This window comes from Cervus elaphus, chromosome 18, assembly GCF_910594005.1.
Source record: "Cervus elaphus chromosome 18, mCerEla1.1, whole genome shotgun sequence".
NCBI lineage: Eukaryota > Metazoa > Chordata > Mammalia > Artiodactyla > Cervidae > Cervus > Cervus elaphus.
Window position 1 is genome coordinate 41,387,932 of NC_057832.1, and position 26,617 is coordinate 41,414,548.

The 26,617-nt window shown below is 38.2% G+C and overlaps 2 protein-coding genes across 3 annotated transcripts in view; one reads left to right on the top strand and one right to left on the bottom strand.

Moving 5' to 3' along the window:
* On the bottom strand, nt 1-25,053 carry DBF4 (DBF4 zinc finger). Of its 2 annotated transcripts, none has more exons than XM_043872927.1 (12): nt 24,720-25,053; nt 23,438-23,610; nt 17,615-17,794; nt 14,885-14,935; nt 14,326-14,395; nt 14,047-14,123; nt 11,672-11,708; nt 10,846-10,888; nt 5,706-5,834; nt 5,122-5,236; nt 3,193-3,317; nt 1-1,187 (listed from the first exon to the last, which is right to left on the bottom strand). In XM_043872927.1, the coding sequence occupies exons 1-12, from the start codon at nt 24,763-24,765 to the stop codon at nt 206-208; spliced, it is 2,028 nt and encodes a 675-aa protein (XP_043728862.1). In that variant the 5' UTR covers nt 24,766-25,053; the 3' UTR covers nt 1-205. The 2 variants fall into 2 exon arrangements, with proteins under 2 accessions (XP_043728862.1, XP_043728861.1); XM_043872926.1 differs by having other exon boundaries at nt 10,846-10,891.
* An 89-nt stretch (nt 25,054-25,142) lies between these two features.
* LOC122674278 (solute carrier family 25 member 40) overlaps nt 25,143-26,617 on the top strand; it is an 89,567-nt gene continuing 88,092 nt past the window's right edge. The window contains exon 1 of the mRNA XM_043872475.1: nt 25,143-25,382. The gene's annotated coding sequence lies outside the window, so the exon portion shown is untranslated. The remainder of the gene's footprint in view (nt 25,383-26,617) is intronic.

Consider the following 26,617-nt stretch of genomic DNA (forward strand, 5'->3'; position numbering starts at 1 on the left):
TAGAGTCACAAGTTTATTCCATAATTTTTCTAAAATAGGTATGCAATTCTGTAGAAAAACGCAAAATCACCTTTATTATTTACATCGGTTCTATAAACAAAACTGGCAAACCCCCATTCCCCAAACTAAGAATTTTTATACATTTATAAAAATTTCAAGAATATGATCTTCATTGCTTCTGAAAGGCATCTATTTTTTTTTAAACCTAAAAGCCAGTAAATGTAGAAGTTGAAGGGGAAGAGAAAAACATTGTTAACAGATTTGAATTTTCCTCTTCCCAAATATCTAAAACATCACATATATTATTGTTGTCAGTATAGCTTGTGAAACCCAAAAATTCTGATTTCTCTTCACTAGTCTGAAATAAGTCCAGTAGAGATTGTATTGGTGAGCTACAAATTCTGTTTTCTTCTTGTGTAGTAAGAAATTCAGTTCTTTTTTTATCTAACCCCACATTTGGTTCCAGGTTTTCTTTTTTATTTCTTCTTAATGGTATTTTCACTTTCCGACAGATCTTACCAGAAGGCAAACTGTCCATACTCTTGATGTCACACGTGTTGGGTTCCTCAGGAGGGCTTTGGGATGGAATTTCTGCCCAAATTGTCAGGTGCTCCTGTGAACTGTTTATTGCTAACAGATCAGAATCACGATGAAATACCGAATAAAGGTCCTTTTCTTTCAGATCCTTTGCTGGAAAAAGCACAGTATCTGACTTTTGTTTTCGTTGAGATGCACTATCATCTGTATTGAAATTAGAAATCTGTATAAATGTCTGTGGCCTACATGGACAGTTACCTACCTTTACTTCTAAGTCACTTTCATTTAAAATTAATTTGTGTTCGGAAACATCAAGAATGCATTCTTGTTTATTTTTACATGGAGGCAGAGGTGTAAAATTTTGTTTTATGTCATTTTCAGCTGGATTTAACATGGAACATTTATGAGATGTTTTATCATCAAGTTCTCTAGGTTCACTAGAATGGTGGAGGGTATGTTCTGAAGTAGACACAGACTTTTGTTCAGGTTCCTGAAGAGGTTCTTTATACAGGAAACCCTGCTCTATCATATGTACATTTCCCCTGAAGTCTTTTTGAAAATTATGCAGCAATTCCAGCTCTTCTTTAGTGCCAGACCTTTTCACAACAGTTGCAATAATAGGAGAAAGGGATCCAACACTGTATTTTATTCTTCAAAGGAAAAAAAAAGAAAAAAATTAAAATAATTGCTATCAAAACTCCTTGAGTATCTTTTAAACCTGTTTACGAAACTTATTAAGAAAACATTACAAAAATATAGAACTCTTAACCTTTAGCCAAATCTGCTTTAGATGTTTTTGAAGTAATGAAACTTTACAGATATAGCTGAAAACTCTAGTGTGCCACTCCTTATCCACATTCTTCCACTTTCTACCACAGGCAAGCAGTAGCTTGAACTTGGTATTTAAAACTGCTTTGACCATATAAATCAAAGAAAGATGTAGTGAAGGGATATAGGTCTGCTCCTGATTTTTTATTATCTTGAAAAATTTCTTTAACTTACATGTTTTGATTTACTTTATATTTAAATATAATCAATTCTATATTATAATGAACCAGAAACCTTGTAACATACTTCTAAACATGACAAATTAGTATTCCTTAAGTTTCATACACATATTTGATCTGAAACTCTCTTCTTCATAGAGCCTCTTAACATTCTTGAGATGCTATTTTGCACTGTGTGTGTGTGCTCAGTCGCTAAGTCATATCCTACTCTTTGTGACCCCATGGACTGTGGCCTGCCAGGCTCCTCTGTTTATGGGATTTCCCAGGCAAGAATACTGGAGTGGGTTGCCATTTCCTCCTCCAGGGAATCTTCCCAATCCAGGGCTTGAACTCATGTCTCCCGCATTGGCAGGTGGATTCTTTACCACTGAGCCATGTGGTTACAACAGCTCACTAATTATGTTTTATGTTATACATGTCATAGATAATGAAGAAAAATACAGAATTCTAACTGCCCCTTCAAAACCAGAATGGTTCCTTTTCTACTTATTTTGTTGATACTTTCACTTAAGACTCCTCTTGAACAAATGGAGGATATAAAATATAAAAACACTAGTCCAACTTTCAAAGTCCATCTCCTGTCAAAGTCCAGAGATGTTTAGGTGACTTGCCTGTAGAGATAAAAATTGTGCAGGTAATAAGATAACTGATTAAGGAATAACCAGTTTATGTATAAGTACTAGTGTAGAATTTTGCTGCAGAATGAGTTTTTAGCAAATTCCACATTCTTACCATTGCCTATATACATTTTAATATTTGAAGATATGCTTCCTCCCCAAATACTCTATTAAATCAGTCATGAGCAATCATTCTGAATGTTATAGAAATACGATGTTTAGGAACTGTTCTACCTAGATATAGCCAAAAAGCTTTCTAGTTAGTTTTCAGAAACTGTAGCTTGGTATCACATTTTATAGTCTTTATGCCTTTATGATTGGTCTAAAAACAGATATAAGGACTAAACAACCTATTGCATTATTACCAATTCTAGGGTATATACACATGAAAGCATTGTTTTAAATTTTAGATTTATTGGTATCATCTTAATGAGGCTTAGTTTGTCAATGTACAGTTACTGTATATTGAACAGCACTGTATTCACACTTAAAAGTTGTGTCAGTACCTTTAATAAATATTATCAGCAAGCAGAGCAGAAATATCTAGTGAAAGTATAAAGACGACTTAACAGAAGTAAAGTGGAAGAATTTCTTAAAACGCCTTAAGAATAACAAAAAGTTCTAGTTTTCTGAGTCCAAGGAGATAGTCTAGATAAGGGGCCAAATCTATCTAGTGTGTCACCCATTTTTTAAGTAAAGTTTTATTGGAATATAGCCGCACCCATTTACTTACTGTCTGTGGCTGCTTTCATTGTACAGAGGCAAAGCTGAGTAGCTGCAATAGACATCGTGTGGTTCACAAAGCCTAAAACATTAACTATGTAATTCTTTATATCTTTTGCCAACTCCTCTTTTCAACTATGTTAAGAAGAGAGCCTTAAAAGTAATCTAATGTAAGCACCTTTGGTGGTGGAAGTAATCAGTTCTTAACCATATTTATACCCTGAAATTATAATCCTAAGAACAGAAAACTCTGGATTTATTTTTAGTTTAATAGTCTGATATTCTTAAAACTTAGGTTGATAAATTACCTTTTCTTTTTAGGCGCATCCCTTTCGTATTCCACAAAGTCAAAAACTAACTTAGATACAATGTCATCAACAACTTGATAGTGATTACTCTGTGCAAAGTTTCTGTGTTGCTCACTCAGAAGATGCTAAAACAAAAAAGTATATAGTAATTACATTTCAAAAGCAATAGATACTTTTTTGTTCAGGTTTTTTAATATTTTCATGCCCTTAAGTTTCTAATAACTACTCCAAAGAAATATCCTTTATCAGAACTTAAAATAAGTAGAATAAAAGTTATCTTCTCAGAAACCACTAAAACTACTTTGGTTTTCAGTCTTCCATTTTCCAATGAGAAGATTCAAGTACTAATGAATTTGTGGTTTTAAGGGAACTGAAAATGAGGGAGTTACATCAGAAAATGAAATAAAGCTGAAGAAAAACAGAAATACTGAGCATTTAGAGTATGCTGCAACCCCCATGAACTATACAGTCCATGGAGTTCTCCAGGCCAGAGTGCTGGGGTGGGTGGCCTTTCCATTCTCCAGGGGATCTTCCTGACCTGGGGATCGAGCCCAGGTCTCCCACATTGCAGGCAGATTCTTTGCCAGCTGAGCCACAAAGAAAGCCCAAGAATACAGGAGTGGGTAGCCTATCCCTTCTCCAGCAGATCTTCCCGATCCAGGAATCAAACCAGGGTCTCCGGTTTGATGCTTTTGAACTGTGGTGCTGGAGAAGACTCTTGAGAGTCCCTTGGACTGCAAGGAAATCCAACCTGTCCATCCTAAAGGAAATCAGTCCTGAATATTCATTGGAAGGACTGATGTTGAAGCTGAAACTCCAATACTTTGGCCACCTGATGAGAAGAGCTGACTCATTTGAAAAGACCCTGATTTGGAAAGATTGAAGGCAGGAGGAGAAGGGGACGATGGAGGATGAGACAGTTGGATGGCATCACTGACGCAATAGACATGAGTTTGGTAGTAAACTCCAGGAGTTGCTGATGGATAGGGAGGCCTGGCATGCTGCAGTCCATGGGGTGGCATAGAGTCGGACACGACTTAATGACTGAACTGACTGAATGAGCATTTAGAGTATGCTAATATTTTTGAAAAGACTTCTCTAGTAAAGAGAAGTTTTTATTTTATCCTTATATTTTTTTACCCTTATATATTTATTTTATCCTTATATAATTACCACCAAGTAGTAAGTTAGGTAAAGCTTATAAAATATTAAATACATGAAATGTTATTTAACATGTAAGAACCCAAAACAAGGATCTAGAAATTAAAAAAAAAAAGCACAACTAATGCTGGGAATAAAAACAACATTTTTGAGATGAGCAAATAATGATCTCAATTACCCAGTACTTATGACAGAGAGTCATTAAGTCTCTTCTTCATTTTAAGGGTGGTCAAGAACAAAGTCAACAAGTTCAGTGTGTTGAGATAAAACTTAGAGGAATTATTTTTGAGAAAGTTCAGCTTCTGATTAAAAATAATTTTAAACTATTTTCCTCCTTTATTAGATAAACTGAACACAAAAATGTGACACAAACTTCCATTATAAAACAAACTTCAACTTAGAGTCTGAAGACAGAGGTAGTTTATGAATCAGATATTTTCAAGTACTTTTTCTCAACTTTCCCATTATCTTCTACCAAAACCAAGTACCAAAACAAACCTATTATTTAAAAATTAACATTCAAACAATAACAGCTAATATTTAATAAGCCCAGTGTTAGGTATTGTCTAAGGTCACATAGGCAGAAAGCCAGGATTCAAACCTGGGCTAGCCTGGATCCAAAGCTCTTTTGCTTTTTTTTTAAATCAGTTTACAAATTTTAATTGTTCCCATCTTCTCCACAATCAAAAGAATAAGCTAAAATTTATACAGCAAATATTATTCATAGTTTTAGAAACATCAACCCCCTGAATACAAAATCATATTTACAATGTCAAGATCTTCATATTTCTGCAAGCAACATTCACAATATCCCTTTTTTTTCTTCTCTTTTAACTGGAATTGAACTGGAATTCCACCACATTTATCACCATCTGTTTGGATCCTGATAGAAATACATGGTAAAAGATTAACTGCTGAACACAGGGAATACTTAAAAAAAAAAAAAAAATTACAGTCCTAGACTATTAAACAGCATCTGCTATAATCTGCAGAGATTTATATAAACAAATACTTCTAACCATTTTTCTTTTTAAGAAATTAAGCAAAATGAGAATTTAATGATTATCCAGGAGAATTATCTCATCAATGAAGAGAAACAATGTATTTTAACTATTCGCAAATATTTTTTAGGTTCTCCTCTAGAACCCCAAACTGAAGTGTTTAAATGTGACACAATGAAAAAAATTCAGACTTTAAATCTAGCAAAGAGGTATTAAAAATATCCAAAGAAGAATCCTTAATCTTAAAGGAGTGAGTGATTACTCACTCACACACACACACCCCACAGCATTAAATGAATTATTTGAAGTATTTATTAAAAAGATTAAAAACTGCTTGAAGGTAAAACCAACCTTAGTTTAACTTGAGTTTGCTTTTGGGTGCTAGATGGCTTCTCTACATCAAATGGGCTGGAGGGCTTCTGAATAGAATAGTTTATAAAAGGCATATTGGTCAGCTGAAGATAAAATGGCCTATAAAGCCTAAAAGAGTAAAAAAACAAACACATAAGAATCTTTATGATGAAAGAAAACATGCTTTAAGTCTTATAAAGTCATATAATTCATCTGAAGTCTGAAACAAACTATAGAAACCAGTTAAAATTTACTATCTTTAACTATTTACTATATTCTTAAGAACACAATTCAATTGTATTAAGTATATTCACAATGTTTTCAGATTTAACACCTGTTCATATCTAGAGCTTTCTTCATCTTTCAAAATTGAAACTTTGTATCCATATATAACAAAATAAGTAACTCTTCATTCTCCCTTCTCCACCAGCCCTTGACAGTTCAGTTCAGTTCAGTTGCTCAGTTGTGTCTGACTCTTTGTGACCCCATGAACTGCAGCACGCCAGGCTTCCCTGCCCATCACCAACTCCCAGAGTTTACTAAACTCATGTCCATTGAGTTGGTGATGCCATCCAGCCATCTCATCCTCTGTCGCCCCCTTCTCCTCCTGCCCTCAATCCCTCCCAGCATCAGGGTCTTTTCCAATGAGTCAACTCTTCACATGAGGTGGCCAAAGTATTGGAGTTTCAGCTTCAGCATCAGTCCTTCCAATGAACACCCAGGACTGATCTCCTTTAGGATGGACTGGTTGAATCTCCAGCAGTCCAAGGGACTCTCAAGAGTCTTCTCCAACACCACAGTTCAAAAGCATTAATTCTTCAGCGCTCAGCCTTCTTTACAGTCCAACTCTCACATCCATACATGACTACTGGAAAAACCATAGCCTCGACTAGATGGACCTTTGTTGGCAAAGTAATGTCTCTGCTTTTTAATATGCTACCTAGGTTGGTCATAACTTTCCTTCCAAGGAGTAAGCATCTTTTAATTTCGTGGCTGCAATCACCATCTGCAGTGATTTTGGAGCCCCAAAAAACAAAGTCTGAAAAGGTCAGTTTTCATTCCAACCCCAAAGAAAGGCAATGCCAAAGAATGTTCAAACTACCACACAACTGCATTCATCTCACACGCTAGTAAAGTAATGCTCAAAATTCTCCAAGCCAGGCTTCAGCAATACGTGAACCATAAACTTCCAGATGTTCAAGTTGGTTTTAGAAAAGGCAGGGGAACCAGAGATCAAATTGCCAACATCCGCTGGATCATTGAAAAAGCAAGAGAGTTCCAGAAAAACATCTCTTTCTGCTTTACTGACTATGCCAAAGTCTTTGTGTGGATCACAATAAACTGTGGAAAATTCTTCAAGAGATGGGAATACCAGACCTTCTGACCCACCTTTGAGAAACCTATATGCAGGTCAGGAAGCAATAGTTAGAACTGGACATGGAACAACATACTGGTTCCCTTAACAAGCACCATTTTACAGACTTTTGAACTCTGTGGGAGAAGGTGAGGGTGGGATATTTCAAAAGAACAGCATGTATACTATCTATGGTGAAACAGATCACCAGCCCAGGTGGGATGCATGAGACAAGTGCTCGGGCCTGGTGCACTGGGAAGACCCAGAGGAATCGGGTGGAGAGGGAGGTGGGAGGGGGGATCGGGATGGGGAATACGTGTAAATCTATGGCTGATTCATATCAATGTATGACAAAACCCACTGAAATGTTGTGAAGTAATTAGCCTCCAACTAATAAAAAAATTAAAAAAAACAAAAACAAACAAAAAAAACAAGCACCATTTTATTTTGTCTCTATGAATCTGACTACAATAGGTACCTCATTAGGTAGAATCATGCAGTAATTTCCTCTTATTTCATTAAGCACAATGTCTTCAGAGTTTATCCATATTGTGGTATGTATCAAAATTTCATTCCCTTTTATAGTTGAATAATATTCCATTGGGGGCTTCCCTGGTGGCTCAGATGGTAATGAATCTGCCTGCAATGTGGGAGACCTGGGTTTGATCTCTGGGTTGGGAAGATCCCCTGGAAAAGAGAATAGCAACCCACTCCAGTATTCTTGCCTGGAAATTTCCATGGACAGAGGAGCCTGGTGGGCTCAGTCCATGGGGTTGCAAAGAGTCAGACATGACTGAGCAAGGCTAAGCACAGCAATATTCCATTGTATATATATACCATATTATCCATTCATCTATTGATGAACAAATTTTGGTTGCTTCTGCCTCTTGGCTATTGTGAATAGTGTTGCACTGAACATGCATGTGCAAGTACTTCTTCAAAACTGTGTGTTCACTTCTTTTGGATATATATACTTGGAAGTGGAATTCATGGATCATACAGTTCAAAACTTTTGAGAAATCTCTATATGGTTTTCCTTAGTGGTTACACCATTTTATAATCCTACCAATAGTGCACAAGAATTCCAGTTATTTCCACATCTTCACCAATACTTATTTTTTCTTTTCAAAACAGCAGCCATCCTAATAGTTGTGAGGTAATAATAGATTTCTTTGGAGAAGGAAATGGCAACCCACTCCAGTATTCTTGCCTGGAAAATCCCATGGACGGAGGAGTCTGGTGGTCTACAGTCCATGGGGTCACAAAGAGTCGGACATGACTGAGAGACATCACCAATTTCTCACTGTGATTTTGATTTGCACTTCTCTAACGATTAGTAATGTTGAACATCTTTTCATATGTGTGTTGGTAATTTGCATTATCTTTGAATCGATGTATGAACTTTGCCCATTTTTCAATTGGGTCATTTGACTTTCTGTTGTTCTTTATATTAACATCTTATTAAGTATATTATTGGAAACTTTCATCTCCCTTTCCATAGGTTGCCTTCTCATTGTGTTGGGTTCTTTGGGCACAGAAATTTGTAATTTTGATGTAGTAAAATATAGTTCTTTTTGCTTCTACTTTTAGTGTCATATCCAAGAAATTAGCACCAATTCCAATGTCATAAAGCTTACTCATGGTTTTTTAACCAAAAGCTTTAGAGTTTTAGGTCTCTGATTCATTTTGAGTTAATATTATATATTGCATAAAGTAAGGGTTCAACTTCATTCTTCTCTGCATGTTGCTATTTGGTATTCTCAATGCCATTTATTAAAAAGACTGTCCTTTCTCTACTGAATGCTCTCGGCACCCTAGTCCACAATCATTTGATCATATAAAGATTTGCTTTTGGGCTCTTTCTTCTATTCCATTGGCTCATACGTCTGTCTGTATGTTAGTACCAAACTGTTTTGGTTACTACAGCTTTGTAGTTGAGTTTGACATCAGGAAATATAGACCTCCAACTCTGTTCTTCATTTTCAAAATTACTTTGGGTGTTCAGGGTCCCTTGAGATTCCATATGAATTTTAGGATGGATTTTTCTCTTTCTATAACAACAGTCATTGGGATTTTGATAAGGGACTGCACTGACTCTGTAGATCACTTTGGGCAGTACTGACATATTAAAAAATAAGTCTTCCAATCCATGAACATGGGCTGTCTTTCTACTTATTGATGCTTCTCTAGGCCTAATTTTAAATTGTACTTTTATGTCACAGCAGCACATTTAATAAAAAGTGTTCAACGCATTTTTGTCACATCAGTGAGTACCCAAGAGAATTAATCACATGTGTTTAAATTAGTAGAATGTTAAGAGAAATCTAATTCTCCCATGCCAAATTAATTTACTTATGTCTGTAGTCTTCATTAAGATTGTTACGAAGGTTCAGAATGAGTTTAGAAAAACTATCAACTTAGATGTTATAGTCAGATTTTATATTTCCAAGTAGTAACTAATAATTTCTTTTTCAAAAATGTAAATGCAATCTTTAAGTAATAGTTCTAAATCATATGGTATTACATTCAGCCAGGAAGGGTTATTTGAAGTACTAAAAGATGAGCTGGTCTCATGGTTGCTCTAAACTATATTTTCAAGTAATTATTATCTAAAACCTACTGAAACTAAATTCAGTCCTCAAGTACAAAGTAATTAATGCTACTTAAAAAAATTTTTTTTAATTGAAAGATAATTGCTTCACAGAATTTTGTGGTTTTCTGTCACCTATCAACAAGAATCAGCCATAGGTATACCCATGTCCCCTCTCCCCCAGACCTCCCTCCCAGACCCACCCTTCAGTCTGTGTCAGAGCCCCTGTTTGAGTTCCCCGGGTCACACAGCAAATCCCCACTGGCTCGCTGTTTTGCACACGGTATGGTAAATTCCTGTCACTCTCTCCATACATCTCCCCGTCTCCCTCCTCTCCTCCCACCATGTCCGTAGGTCTGTTCTCTATGTCTGCTCCATTGCTGCCCTAATGCTACTTTTTGAAACTGTGCCACATGCATATTCAGTTCAGTTCAGTTGCCCAGTTGTGTCCAACTCTTCATGACCCCATGAACCACAGCAAGCCAGGCCTCCCTGTCCATCCAAGGAGCTTCCAAGGAAGGAAGGTTATGACCAACCTAGGTAGCATATTAAAAATCAGAGACATTACTTTGCCAACAAAGGTCCATCTGGTCAAGGCTACGGTTTTTCCAGTGGTCATGTATGGATGTGATAGTTGGACTGTGAAGAAAGCTGAGCACCGAAGAATTGATGTTTTTGAACTGTGGTGTTGGAGAAGACTCTTGAGAGTCCCTTGGACTGCAAGGAGATCCAACCAGTCCATCCTAAAGCAGATCAGTCCTGCATGATGCTGAAGCTGAAACTCCAATACTTTGGCCACCTCATGTGAAGAGTTGACTCACTGGAAAAGAAACTGATGCTGGGACGGATTGGGGGCAGGAGAAGGGGACGACAGATTATGAGATGGCTGGATGGCATCACCAACTCGATGGGCATGGGTTTGAGTAAACTCCAGGAGTTGGTGATGGACAGGAAGGCCTGGCGTGATGCGATTCATGGGGTCACAAAGAGTTGGACATGACTGAGCGACTGAACTGACTGACTGACTCCTTGGAAGGAAAGTTATGACCAACCTAGATAGCACATGCGTATTAGCATCATGTAAATCTAACATAAAGGGACCTAAGAGTATTAGTGGAAATAGCTTAATTAGATTTTCTCCTTTAATAAAAGATTTTCTCCTTTTAAATCATACAGATTGAATTCAAGATACTTACTGGCTCATATCTTCCACCTTTACAAAAGGCTTTTTGAGTCTACCTGCTTGGGAATATATAAAGTATATTAGGTATTTACAAACCCAGAATTTTTTTTATTTTTTAACAAAACTTCTTGGGCTAAAATAATCCAACTATGTCTCCATTACCCATTTCATTTCAGTTTGAAATTTTCAGCTTCAGGTAAGGTATCTTATAATTATAAATCCATTTCCAAAATAGCAAACACTCAGTCTATATTCTGAAATTCTTAAACTGAATGGATCCCCCAAAGGATCTATAAATAGAATTCACGAGAATTTTGAGCTAAAAACAGGAAAATTTGAGTTTCATGACTAGTCTCTAACTGATATTCAACATTTCCTCCAATTCTGCACATAACCAAGAGGACCACAGTAGTATTAGCAGTGCTTCTAATTCTGATACCAGTTGAAACATTTCCATATCATATTAGTTACTACAAATATTTCAAAGCATCACTTACACTTATCATTCAAAAAACAAATTACAGTAGCAATTATAATCTCTGGTAGAACTTTTTAATGTGTAATAAAAACAAGTATATAACTATTTTATACTGAAAAATATTCTGATAACTGAATTTCAATGTAATTTATTTTCTTAGTAATATGATGAATTTAAAAAATGTATAAAAAATTATTCTAACAAAAGCCCATAGGCTTCACCAGACAGCCATAAGGGAGAAGGCTATGAACCACTGAATAAGTCATTTAAAGGGTTGGTTACATGATTTTTTTAGTAGACTTTTTATGTTTGTTTTATTTTCTAGCAAAACATGCACACTTAAGAAAATCAAAATACTTACTTTTTGTTTTCTGAGTGCCAACACCTACTTTTTTCCCCTGGGGGGCGGGGGGGGGGGGCGAAATATAGATATATAGTGAAAACGCTGGGCTTGAAAAGTGAAAACAGGCACTGCAACTGTTCAATATCCTCAAAATTAAAAAATCATATAGGAAGAGAACTATATAAAGGAAGGCTGACTACTATAGTTTCATGGGGGGAAAAAAACGAGAAAAAGCTGCTTTTTAAAATCAACTCAACCACAGAAGTGAAAGGAAACAAAGATCATTTAAGAATTAAAGATCTTAACCACTAGTATGAAACTTAGTAACAGAAGCTTACTTTTACAGTACACTCAACACATACCTTGCATTTTAGCTATAATTGTTTTTATCTTCACAGAAAGAAATCAACCAATAAAGAAAAAGCATGGTTAACAGAATAATCTAAAAACAAGTCATGTTAATTATTTTTATGCCCTTATTCAGCAAAACCTTTGTGACAAACTCATCAAAGAATTATTAAAAAATTTGTTAGCCTGTTAATTCTAGTCAGGATGGTCATTCCCCATATGGAGTGATGACAATAAAAACTGGACAAAATTCAATGAACTACTACTTGAGGACTAAAAGTAAACAAAAGTAGGTGTACTGCAGAAGGAAGTCAAAATTATCTTTAAGGGGATAGGGAATGTATTTCCTATTCTCCTACCCTCTTTTTTCTTGCAATGCTTCTTGAAGAATGGACCTCTAGTCCTGAGATTGGTAGCAATAGCAGAGTCAGTGGCTGTAACTCCTATACAAACCTCATCTTTTTAGCTACAAAGAGCCAGGAAAGAGGCTCCTGCTGTCCAAAGAGTACAAAAGGAATCCCTGTATTACTTCCTCTTTCTTTTTTCCCCCAGTTTTGACATGAGAGTGGACCCCAGTTAAGAAACTGCAGCTGTTAAGGTGCCACAGCCAGCCAAACTTGTAAGCAACCAAGATGTCTTTCAGAAGGTAAATGGGTAAATTGTGGCACATCCAGACAGTGGACTATTCAGCAACAAAAGGAAATGAGCTATCAAGTAACAAAACAATATGGAGGAACTTTAAATGCCTATTACTAAGTGAAGAGGCCAATCTGGAAAAGCTACATACTGTATGATTTCCAACCCTACTGCATTTTGGAAAAGGTAGAACTATGACAGTAAAATGATCAGTCTTGCAAGGAAATATCGTTAATTGGCTACCACAGGATCCTTCCAAAATACCTATCCAACCAGGTTCCTCTTCTATTAGTTATTTCTCAGTAATGTTCCAAACTCTTAAGAATAAAATCTAACTCCTTTATGTAGCGTGCAAAGATCTATCTAAACCTACTAACTTTTCTAGCTTCATTTCTTATCACTTTCATACTCAAAAATCAGGTTGTATTATATTACAGAAAATTTCCCAAACATGCCATGCTACATATGGCTTTATGTCTTTATATACATTCTTCTATAAAATTTATTTACCATTTAGATTCATTTAATGATTGAGTGAAGAAAAACCAGACCACAAAAGAATGTTCTGAGATATGAGAACTATGAGAAAGCAAAGGGATGAGAGAAGTTCCAGATGAAAATAAGTTCGAGGAGGAAGTGAATAGTAGCTGAGAGAACCAATATGACTGGTTTTTAAAAAGTGCACAACTGAAATGCCAAATTGGTCAGTAGTTTTGTACCTCACAGGTTGAAAAGGGAATGGGAAGTGTAAAAGTGGAAATGTCAGATGTCTGGATGATATAAAGATTAAATAGTAAGTAGGGATGTGAGGTCAAGGAAGGTTTTATTGTATTTTTTTTTAAAGGACAGAAGAGGTTTATTTTAAAGGATCATGAAGGCATGATTCTATACAGAGGCTTTGTCGAGGAAGCTAGTAAAAAGGGAAGAAACTGGAGATGTAGAACATTAGGTCTAACAGACGTTAATGCCCAACACGCTTGTTTGACTGAGGTTAGGCCAGACAGTCATACTATATGACAGAAGTTAGAGAACTTGATAAGTAAGCCTCCTTATTTGTGTTCCTGAAAGGAGTATATTATACACATTAGGAGCTTCTCATGCAATGTCAGTTATGGTGTTTTCCTTCAGAATGAACAAAAATATCTGTTCTCTTGGCTCCAGTATCCATCAAAGAAGAAAATAAAATTATGCCATCATCCCTGAAACAACTTTCACTGTATGAGTAAATCTTAAAGTGATATGCAATAATTTATTCAGATAACAGAATCATGCATATAGTATACATGATTACCCGTAGGATATTCTGGCAGTAATACTTTCCACTTGGCAAAAAAGTTTATAGATACATAACTAAAACCAAGCTTAATCATTTTCTCTAATTAGTTTAAAAATTAAGGAAAATAACATACCACATCTCTTACAGAAGTGCTTGATTTCTTGAGTAAATACAATTCTTTTTTCCTTTGTTCAATGTAGTATCTAATGTCTTTTTTAAAAGAAAGAAGGGTTTAAGATTAGCATTTTTGCCTTTGGAGTTAAACACTGCTACTTTCTTTAAATTGTACTACATTGAGATGAAGGAATTAATGTTACAGGTATGTCTTGCTATTAAAATTTTCACTATCTAAAATTAGGAAGCAAGAGACACTTATAGCAAATACTGTCAAAAACAGTAATAAAATTCTTACCATCAATATGAAGAATTTTTACTCCCCATGATAAGGCGTTAGATAATATACTGTTTGAAGGAATAAAATCCTGTTTAAAAAAAAAAAAGTTTGATAGATTTTCTAGGAAATTACTATTTTAAATGAGCTAAGTTAAAAATATTATTTGAAGTTTAATATCACTTATGGTTATTCAGAACAGACCCTACATAGTTACAAAACCATGAGGACATCAGTTTTTCCTTCTGGAATTTCTAACATCATTCCTAATTAATACACTCTGATATTCTTGACAATTAATGTACCCTGCAGCCTTATAGTTAATAGTTTCAAGAAATTATTTTGTTTTAAATTACAGAATGCCACAAGCTTCAGAAGTGTCCAGTAATACTTTAAAAGGCCACAAGATGGAGGTGTTTCTTCATGAAAAGCAGATTCTGTTCTTTATAAAACAAGACACATGCTGATATTTAGGCTTTTTCTATTAAAAATGAGGAAAAGATTTCAGGAACATCTCTATTTTACACTTCAGTTTCAAGTAACAGAATAAACACTGTGAATTTTTAAAATCCCTACTTACATGGTCCTTGATAGCTTTTTCAACTAATAATTTTCCTCTGCTCAAACACACCTATAGAAAGACCAAAGAACAACCAAACATATAGTTATACATAGTGCCTCACTGGGAAAAATTTTAAAAAGACAAAATAAGCAAAGCAAGTAGATAAAATTTAAAAATGAATTTTAAAATAAACATGAGCTTTAAAATACATACATTTTATTTACACAAGTCTTAACCATCAACATCATAAATATATGGTAAAAACTGATCTCCTTAGGGTCTTTGTTTGCAATAAGATTTCTGATGAAAAAGTTTGTTTCTTCTTTTTTAAGTAGAGCAACTGAACTCAGCTTAATGAGATCCAAGGTCAGTTCTGTGGTAAATGTTATTCAACATGAAAAATAAAATAGACTGATTTGAGATTCTGCCTGTAATTAAACAGTAAGCTTAGATTTTAAATTTCCTGTTTAATTGAAGATCTAACGATATGAGTAGACCGAATATACTGGTTTTTACACAGTTTCAGTTTTAAATAAAACATTAGGAAAATTAGTTGAAATGCTATCAGCAGCAACTAATTTGGAACTAGTCACTGTTGTACAACCTTGTTCCTCAAAAAAAGCAAGAACTGAAAGAATGTATGAGGCTTCCTAGGTCTCTTCTTCTTTTTTTTTTCCATTTATTTTTATTAGTTGGAGGCTAATTACTTTACAATATTGTAGTGGTTTTTGTCATACATTGACATGAATCAGGCATGGAGTTACATGTATTCCCCATCCCGATCCCCCCTCCCACCTCCCTCTCCATCCCATCCCTCTGGGTCTTCCCAGTGCACCAGGCCCGAGCACTTGTCTCATGCATCCAGCCTGGGCTGGTGATCTGTTTCACTATAGATAATATACATGCTGTTCTCTCGAAACATCCCACCCTCGCCTTCTCCCACAGAGTCCAAAAGTCCGTTCTGTACATCTGTGTCTCTTTTTCTGTTTTGCATATAGGGTTATCGTTACCATCTTTCTAAATTCCATATATATGCGTTAGTATACTGTATTGGTCTTTATCTTTCTGACTTACTTCACTCTGTATAATGGGCTCCAGTTTTATCCATCTCATTAGAACTGATTCAAATGAATTTTTTTTTAATGGCTGAGTAATATTCCATGGTGTATTATTCCAATACAGTAATATTCCAAGCTGTACCACAGCTTCCTTATCCATTCATCTGCTGATGGGCATCTAGGTTGCTTCCATGTCCTGGCTATTATAAACAGTGCTGCGATGAACATTGGGGTGCACGCGTCTCTTTCAGATCTGGTTTCCTCAGTGTGTATGCCCAGAAGTGGGATTGCTGGGTCATATGGCAGTTCTAATTCCAGTTTTTTAAGAAATCTCCACACTGTTCTCCACAGTTGGATGACATCACTGACTGGATGGACATGAGTTTGATGATGGGCAGAGAAGCCTGGCGTGCTGCAGCCCATGGGGTCACAAAGAAGTCAGACATGACTGAGCGACTAAACTGAAGTGATGTCAGTAAATCTAGACCAGGGGTCGGCAAACTTTAAAGGGCCAAAGAGTACATGTTCATATGGCTCTGCAGGCCATATAGTCTCTGTTGCAACTATCCCACTCTACCTTTATAGCAGTAAAGCAATCAGTCAATACCTATATGAATGGGTATGTCTGTATTCCAATAAAACTTTTATTTATGAACAATGAAATTTGAACTTCATATAGCTGCCACTTGTCACAAAGTATTCTTTTTGAATGTCCCCCCAACCATTTGAAAATGTAAACTCCATGCTTAGCTTGCATGCTGTAAAAAAACAGGCAGCAGACTGGATTTGGCCCCTAGGCTACTGTGCTTACCATGCTCTGAAACAAACAAAAGGTGTCTATTCCTTCTTTAAAAATGACCTGCTGTCATCTTTTAGTTGTAAATTACTCTAAACATAAGCCATCACTAAATGCAAGGACGTATTTCAGGAATCAGAGTATGATTGTTCTCAGTTACTCAGTCATGTCCAACTCTTTGCCACCCCATGTATTGTATATAGCCCGCCAGGCTCCTCTATCCATGGAATTTTCCAGGCAAGAATACTGGAGTAGGTTGCCATTTCCTCCTCTGGGGATCTTCCTAACCCAGGGTTTGAACCCGTGTCTCCTGCATTGGCTGGCAGATTCTTTACCACTGCACCACCTGGGAAGACCCCTGGAGTAGGACTATATAAGTATTATTAGGAGAAAAAAACCACCATTCTATATACAACAGCAGCCTTATTGACAACTGGAAACCACATTTAATGTAGATACACTTAATGTAGATATCATTCTACCTAGTTGAACTCTGCTGTCAACCCACTCTTAATTATAACATCCTACAGACTTTCAGGGGCTTCCCTCATAGCTCAATTGGTAAAGAACCGCCTGCAATGCTGCAGACCCTGGTTCGATTCCTGGGTCGGGAAGATCTGCTGGAGAAGGGATAGGCTACCCACTTCAGTATTCTTCGGCTTCCCTTGTGCTCAGCTGGTAAAGATTCTACCTGCAATGCAGGAGACCTGGGTTCAATCCCTGGGTTGGGAAGATCCCCTGGAGAATGGAAAGGCTACCCACTCCAGTATTCTGGCCTGGAGAATTCCATGGACTGTAGAGTCCAGGGGTCATAAAGAGTCGGACACGACTGAGCAACTTTCATTCACTCATCCCTAGCCTTTCAGAGTCTCAAAGCATAGTTAAGAGACTTACTGTATCTGGAGACTTAAATGAACTTCCATCATGGCTGGGATGAGGTGATGTGGTTTCTGCAGTATTGGCAGATTCTGGACTTGGTATAGGAGAGATTCGTCCCAAGGTCTGTGCAAATTTAGCTTCCTTTTTATTTGAAATAAGATAACTGATATCTTTGCTGAGAAATTCTTCAACTCGCTAAAGGAAAACAAAATATTTTTAAGGAACTCATATAAACCATTAACTGTTTCATCTGCTAAGCACAATAGGAAATGTCAATCTGAAACATTTTCAATATTTTCTAAATTTCTATACTGTTTTATTCTGAGCCTTGAGTTCTGAGAAAGTACAAGGAGAGCTCTAATAACACAAGAACAGCATGTAGTTTATATATCATAGTTTAATCCACATAACCCATGGTACTGGAGAAGAAAACAGAAGAGAAGTCAAGTCACCTACCTGAGGTTGTGCCAGTCATAAGGGAACTTGAATAAAGGTTTTTTTTTCTTCACCTTAATTAAAAAAATTTTTTTAACTGACATACAGCTGATTCACAGTGTTGTGTGAACACAGGTATCTTGATTCAAGTCGATGCTCTAAAGCAGTATCGTCCAGTAGAATGCATTGTAATGATGGAAACATTCTTTACTACCACTGCTTAGTATGGTAACCACTGCCACATGTGCTTATGGAGTACTTGAAATGTAATGTGAGTGAGCAAATGAATTTTAACCTGGTTAATTTTAGTTACCTTACATTTCAGTAGCCAATGTGGCTAATGGCTACAGTAATGGACAGCACAATTCAAACTCATAAAGTTATAATATCTTTCCATAAGACAAACTATTAAAAGGTAGGAAACTTTTACCCTTAAGAGTGTATGACTATTTTGAAGAGAATTTCCCTAGTCTGAAAACCACTGCCTGAATTTATAAACACATATACCAGAGTCAATGCTGAAAATCACTCCCATTCAAAGGTAGGAAAATTAAGTAGAAAAAATACTATTAATCATTAACTATTTGCATAAATGAAACTAAAAATATTTTAAACAGCTATATCTAATTTCTACAGCATCTCACAACAATAAATGGATAATAAAAATGAAACAATGTATGTAATAATGACTTAATTTCATCTAAGCATTACACAGAATTTGCTAAGACCAGCAGGTGCCTTGGTTAAATGCAAATCAGTATTTCTCTTTCTGAATAACATTTTCATCACCAGTAAATAAAGTACATTTATATATGCCAAGGATTACAAACTCAAATGCCTACAAGGGTCATCAAGAATGCAAATAAGCAATTACATATCAAATACTCTTTTTTAAAAAATTTTTCACAAATATGTGGGCCCTAAAACAGAAGTCCCAGTTTTTCAAGAGAAGCCCAATCCCCCACGTTTATAAAAAACAAAAAAAACTGTGATAAAATATGTAACAACATTTACCATTTAGACCATTTTTGAGTGTACAATAGAGTGGCAATGCATACATTCACAATGTTTGCAGCCATGAAATGAAAAGATGCTTGCTCCTTGCAAGAAAAGCTATGACCAACCTAGATAGCATATTAAAGCAGAAACATTACTTTGCCAACAAAGGTCCATCCAGTCAAAGCTGTGGTTTTTCCAGTAGTCATCTATGGATATAAGAGTTAGGCTATAAAGAAAGCTGAGCACCGAAGAATTGATGCTATTGAACTGTGATGTTGGAGAAGACTCTTGAGAGTCCCTTGGACTACAAGGAGATCCAACCAGTCAATCCTAAAGGAAATTAGTCCTGAATATTCATTGGAAGGACTGACGCTAAAGCTGAAGCTTTGGCCACCGGATGGGAAGAACTGACTCATTGGCAAAGACCCTGATGCTGGGAAAGATTGAAGGCAGGAGAAGGGGATGACAGAGGATGAGATGGTTGGATGGCATTACTGTCTTGATGGACATGAGCTTGAGCAAACTCTGGGAGTTGGTGATGGACAGGGAAGCCTGGTGTGCTGCAGTCCATGGGGTTGCAAAGAGTCAGTCACAACTGAGCAACTGAACTGAACTCTCCATTTCTAGAACTCGATCATCATTGTAAGCTGAAACTGTACCCATTAAACAGTAACTCCCAATTTCTCCCTCCCACCAGCCGATTTATCTCTTTTAATCTCTACTTCCTATTTCTGTGAATCTGACAATTCTGTCATTGTTTAGTCACTACGTTGTGTCCAACTCTTTTATGACCCCATGGACTGTAGTCCGCCAGATTTCTCTGTCCGTGGGATTTCCCAGGCAAGAATACTGGAGTGGGTTGCCATTTCCTTCTCCAAGGGATCTCCCCTACCCAGGGATCAAACCCATATCTCCTGCATTGCAGATGGATTTACTGCTGAGCCATCAAGGAAGTCTCTTGATAATTCTAGGTAGTTATATAAGTGGAATCCTGTAGTTATCTTTTTGGGTCTGACTTATTTCATGTTACAGTGTTTTCAAGGTTCACCCATGATGTAGCATGGAACAGAATTCCATTCCTTCTCAAGGTTGAATAATATTCCAACCACAATCGTGTGATCACTCACCTAGAGCCAGACATCCTGGAATGCGAAGTCAAGTGGGCCTTAGGAGGCATCACTACCAACAAAGCTAGTAGAGGTGATGGAAATCCAGTGGAGCTATTTCAAATCCTAAAAGATGATGCAGTGAAAGTGCCACACTCAATATGCCAGCAAATTTGGAAAACTCAGCAGTGGCCACAGGACTGGAAAAGGTCAGTTTTCATTCTAATCCCAAAGAAAGGCAATGCCAAAGAATGTTCAAACTACTGCACAACTGCACTCATTTCACAGGCTAGCAGAGTAATGCTCAAAATTCTCCAAGCTAGCCCTCAACAGTACATGAACAGAGAAGTTCCACATGTTCAAGCTGGATTTAGAAAAGGCAGAGGAACCAGAGATCAAACTGCCAACATCCTTTGGATTATCAAAAAAGCAAGAGAGTTCCAGAAAAACATCTATTTCTGCTTTATTGACTATGCCAAAGACTTTGACTGTCTGGATCACAACAAACTGTGGAAAAAGATGGGAATACCAGACCACCTGAATTGCCTCCTGAGAAATCTGTATGCAGGTCAAGAAGCAACAGTTAGAACTGGACATGGAACAGACTGGTTCCAAATTAGAAAAGAAGTACGTCAAGGCTGTATACTGTCACCCTGCTTATTTAACTTATATGCAGAGTACATCATGAGAAATGCCGTACTGGATGAAGCACAAGCTGGAATCAAGATTGTTGGGAGAAATATCAATAACCTCAGACATGCAGATGACACCACTCTTAACGCAGAAAGCAAAGAACTAAAGAGCCTCTTGTTGAAACTGAAAGAGTAGGGTGAAAAAGTTGGCTTAATACACAACATTCAGAAAACTAAGATCATGGCATCTGGTCCCACCACTTCATGGCCAATAGATGGGAAAACAATGGAAACAGTGACAGACTTTACTTTTTCGGGCTCCAAAATCACTGCAGGTGGTAACTGTAGCCATGAAATGAAAAGACACTTGCTCCTTGGAACAAAAGCTATGACCTAGACAGCATGTTGAAAAGAGATATTACTTTGTCAACAAAGGTCCATCTAGTTAAAGCTATGGTTTTTCCAGCAGTCGTGTATGGATGTGAGAGTTGGACTATAAACAAAGCTGAGCACCAAAGAATTACTGCTTTTGAACTGTGGTGTTGGAGAAGACTCTTGAGAGTCCCTTGGACTGCAAGGAGATCCAACCAATCCATCCTAAAGGAAATCAGTCCTGAATATTCATTGGAAGGACTGATGCTGAAACTGAACATCCAATATTTTTGCCAACTGATGCAAAGAACTGACTCATTGGAAAAGCCCCTGATGCTGGGAAAGACTGAAGGCAGGAGGAGAAGGGGATGACAGAGGATGAGATGGTTGGATGGTGTCACTGACTCAATGGACATGAGTTTGAGTAAGCTCCAGGAGTTGGTGATGAACAGGGAAGCCTGGCATGCTGAAGTCCATGGGGTTGCAAAGAGTTGGGACACCACTAAGCGACTGAACTGTATATATAAACCACATTTATCCATTCATCTGCTTATTAATATCTGGGTTTTTTCCCCCTTCTGGTTACTGTGAGTAATGCTGTTCTGGACATGGGTATATAAATTATCTCTTCAAGACACTTTCAGTTCTTTTGGATATATACCCAGAAGCAGAACTGCTTGATCATAATGATAATTCCTTTCTTTATTATTTTGAGAAAACAGCATAATCTTTTCCATAGCAGTTGCACCATTTTACAATCTCACTAACAGTGCATAAGGGTTCCAGTTTCTCTACATCCTCTATAGAGATGAGAGCTTCTGTACTGCTTTTAGCTAGAGCAGTTCCTTTTTCAGTGGCTTTATACATTGGACTACTGAACATTTTGTTTGAAGGGCTCCACTGCTAAAAACGCAAATCTAAAATTACTGATTTACATCAGCAGGGTTAATGAATTTTTCCACTGTAGCCACGGATTCTAGAGGAACAGAATGGTGCAATAGCACGTGAGTCTGGAAATTAGGCTGATTCTACCCTGAGCCAGTCACTTAACTTCTCCGGATACTTGAGTACCTAATTTTTAAAATGAAAGGATCCTTTATTCAAAGGTGCTAGGTTACAAAACATAACCTTTAGGAATGCAGCCATATGGTTATTATAACATGCTATTACTCAAGACAAGTGTGTGACAATGTTTTAGTTTAAGAAAACAGCAAAACAGTAGAATAGCTTTTCAAAGACAATTAAAAAAATGCTAACCATGACGAACTCAAAGTACAGCAGAAATCTCTGAAACAGGAAGAACCAGGAAATTAAATCTTAACCTTGCCAAAATTTATCCATTATTACCCTTAATCCTAAAAAAATCTTGTACTTTTATCCAAATTTTCTAATACTCAAATGTATACTGTAGGAAAGAAGCACATTTCCCATATTCATAATGCAAAAGTGGTACCTTAGTGACATTCATTCTGTTGAGACTGTATCAGTCAAAAGAAATTTTAATTCTTTGTGGTTTAAACAGGTTTTCCTTGTTCTGTAAATACCATCTTATTTATATTTAGCTTCCTAATAATCACAATCAAAGAGCTCCTGCCATCTGAAGGACATCCCAACATTACAATGAAAAGGCAATCAGTAGTTCCTTCAGGACAAGGGTGTCTCATTTCTCACACCGTGAACTTTACACCAGACAGAAATCTGAAAGTTCTGTCAGCTTTCCGCAGTTACATGACTTTGCATTAATGATAAACAGATGATAAAAAATTTAAGCTTGGTAAACGGTGAAAGTGAAGTAGCTCAGTGAAGTAGGTCAGTCGTGTTCGACTCTTTGCAACCCGTGGACTGTAGCCTACCAGGCTCGTCCCTCCATAGGATTCTCCAGGCAAGAATACTGGAGTGGGTTGCCATTTCCTTCTCCAGGGGATCTTCCTGACCCAGGGATCAAACCCGGGTCTCCCGCATTGCAGGCAGACGCTTTAATCACTGAGGCACCACGGAAGCAGTTGTGTCCAATTCGTTGTGACCCTTGACTGTATAGCCCTCCAGGCTCCTCTGGCCATGGAATTCTTCAGGCAAAAATACTGGAGTGGGTAGCCATTCCCTTCTCCAGAGGATCTCCCCTACCCAGGGATCAAACATGGGTCTCCTGCATTGCAGGCAGACTCTTTACCGTTTGAGTCATCAGGGAAGTCCCTGGTGCTATATGGTTATACCTTTTTTCCAAAAGGAAAATTTTAAATGATTAGAAGTTAGAAAGTTTTTCTTTTTGGTCAAAGTGCATGGATTTGACTTACCCCTCCCAGATCCTTAATGTCCTTTTGCAGTTTTTCAGATATGGTGACAGAAGGTAAGTCAATGTAAAATACTTTACCCCAGAGAGGTTTATATTTGGATTTTTCTGGTTTGTTATCAGTTTTCAGAGATTTCAAAGATGGTCGGTTTTTTTCATTTTTAACTTGGATTCCACCTGTTGTTTAAAAAATTCAGAATTAGATCATGCTTTATGCAGACAGAAAATTTTTACTGTTTAAAAAAATTATGTAATAATCATATCACAGAGGAAGAAATATAATCCTACTAATTCAGCATTAACATTTTAATATATTTCCTTTGTAGTGTCACTTAGGATAATGGCAAAATAGTCTTTAAACAGATACTGTATGTCACAAAACGTTTATTGTTCATAGGAGCTGATCTGCAGGAAATATTCATGCATTTAATTCTGTTTTATGCATTAAGGCATGGAACTATATAAAACCAATTTAAAAGTTTTCGTAGGATGTAAACTCCATGTAGTATTTACTCAACAAATACTTACTGAGCTTCTGGCATTCTGTTGAACACTCAAAACTGGTACTGACCTAGTCCGCAAAGGTTTCTGACTGCTTAAGGTTAAGTTTCATGTAGAGTCAGTGTATATTAAAAAAATTAAATGGTCCACCATTCATTTCATTCTTTCCTTTGAAAACAGATCTGAGATACAAACAGATGCTTAAAAATTAAAGAACTAAAATCTGTTTATAGTAGGAGACCACGCACACACACTGTACATAAACACACACTATATGTTAAGAAGAAACACTAAGAGGCCGGACTACTTAATAAGTGCCTGAAAATGAAAGTTTGCTGTTTGCTTTTGTTTCTGTTTCTAATGTTGCAGCAAAGGTGTGTTTGAAACAAAATACTTTGCTTCAACTTCATAAGACCAAAAATCCACAATTTAATCAGGAAGCGAAAAGCCCCAGGCACATCTGCTTTTAAACCGAGGCTCGATCTTCAGCCTCCAAGGGTCGCAGCATCTGTGGGAGGGTTCCCGGGTCCGCACACTGTCTTCTCGTTTTATAACCGACAGTATGACGAGGAATTTGGGGCCGAGGCTGGAGCGGGGAGAGCTCCAGGGGCCGGGATCCCTCTGCTCCCAGAACGGTGCTTTCCTTCCTTCAGGCCACAGAGCAGGACGCACGTGTTAGGCAGAAAAGCAGAGAGACTCAGGGCGAGAACTCTTTAGAATCAACAATGGAACAAGGAGGGGAGGAAGGGATTAAAGGGACTGCAAACAGAGGAGGGGCTTCCTACCCTGAAAATGTCCTTTGCTGTGGATCCTCATGGCTCCGGAGTTCATGGCAGCCGCCCGGCACCTACATGCTGGGTCGGGAGAGGGTGTTGCCCCGGGCCGTCTCGGAAACTCGGCTTCCTCGAGGCCCGTTGACCCGCCGGTCGCCTCTCCCCTTCCGCGGGCCACCACACCCACGCAGGAGAGATGCCGCGCCTGCTGGCTTGGTTTCCGGGGCCGAAATCGGCCCCAGGGCGCCGAGAAGGAAGAGGAAAAGCAAAAACGAGTGGGCTGCGGCGGTTGAAGATTTGAAAACGCGTCACGCGGCCGCGGCGCCGATACGTGCGCCCCGCCCCCTCTCACGTCGCGCGCCCCGCCTCGCGCTCGCCCCCACGTGCCCGCCCCTCGCGCCTGCGTCCCGCCCCTCGCGCCTGCGCCCCGCCCCCACGGGTGGTGTCTGTGTGCCCCGCCCGCTCCCCCTCTGCGATGCCTTCTCCGCTTCACGTCCGCTCTCGGTGCTCGCTGACCCGCGTCCGTTCGCTGCCCTGAAGAGTCCTTGTGGTTCCGAGTTGACCGAACAGAGTGAATGCAGTTAGCGTCGCCGGCCGGCCCAGCTCGCCACCGGGGTCATTCCGGCTTTCTAAGCTTGCCCGGACCGCCTGCCCTCCAGTTGCTTCCTCCACCAGGTACGCTTGTTCCCCGCGGGTCAACTGTTCCGGCTGCTGGGGACGCAGCGGTTGCGGCCGAGCCCGGACTCCAATTGGGGCGGGGCGGGTTCGCTGCTGCAGGCTCTGTTCTCCGCGCGCCGAGTGCGGTTTTCCCGCGGTCACCGGGCCATCTGGAGGCAGGCCGCAGAGAGATTTCACTGGAGAGAGCGGCCGGGGGGCTTCGGAGCGAGGGTTGGGCCAGGAAGCCCCCGGCCTACAAGCGCGTCCTGGGCGCCTTGTGCTCTTTGGTATTTGCGTGCGCTACTCGATTGCCCTCTTGTACCTACACCTGATTTCGTTTTACTGAGAAGTTTATTTCAACAGTAACTGGAAAGGAGATTTGAAATCTCAAGTCTAGGGTTTTGGGTCTGGACCTTTCACAGATCACTTTGTAAAAATTTGGTTAAATTACTTACTCCTTTTGAATCTCAGTTTTTTACATCTCTTAAAATGGGATTTGTAATAAGGATTCCGTTGAGATGCTTTGAAAACGAAGTTAATTTCGTCTTGTGAGAAAACACTTAACACACACAAAAAAGGATTTTGGTATGTTTCTGCCTGTAAACTTCTTAAGGAGTAAAAGAGTTAAATCTTGTACTATGCATTCCTTACCACCTGGCCATGATAATCACTCATTGTTTGGTGGTTGATTTTTAACTTATTATGAAAAAGCTCAGGGAAGTTAGTGCCAGTACCGCTGTCCCACAAATAGGTACCTTAAAAAGCGTAGAAAAGGGGATATTGTGAATACCTTTAGTCAAAATGGAGGACGCAAAGAGATGGTTCGGCTTTGCTAAGGGAAGTAAGAGTTTTGCTGTGAATAATGGCCTTAGTTTGAAGGGTCTGGGGAGATACCAAAGATCTATTTTTATTAGATCGTTGGTAACATTTGTCTGTAGTTCAAGAGATGTCTGGCAGAGAATGGTGGGCGTGTCGAATAGAGGGAAGATAGTTTGAGAGACTTACAGCCCAAGCACTGATTCTCAGTCGTGGGTTGATGCCTAGGAGGTTATCAGAGCTTTAAAGACTGAAGGAGGTATAGTTTGGACAAACATTCAGCATTATAATTTCTATTTGGGAAGAATCTGTTTTCAAAACATAAGCTACAGGAAGAGCGCAAGGTTTTTATGTTTATAAAAAGTTTTAAAAGATTGAGAAACCCTGATATAGAATGCAGTTAAAGTCATGGGAGGAAATGGAAATTGCCCAGGAGA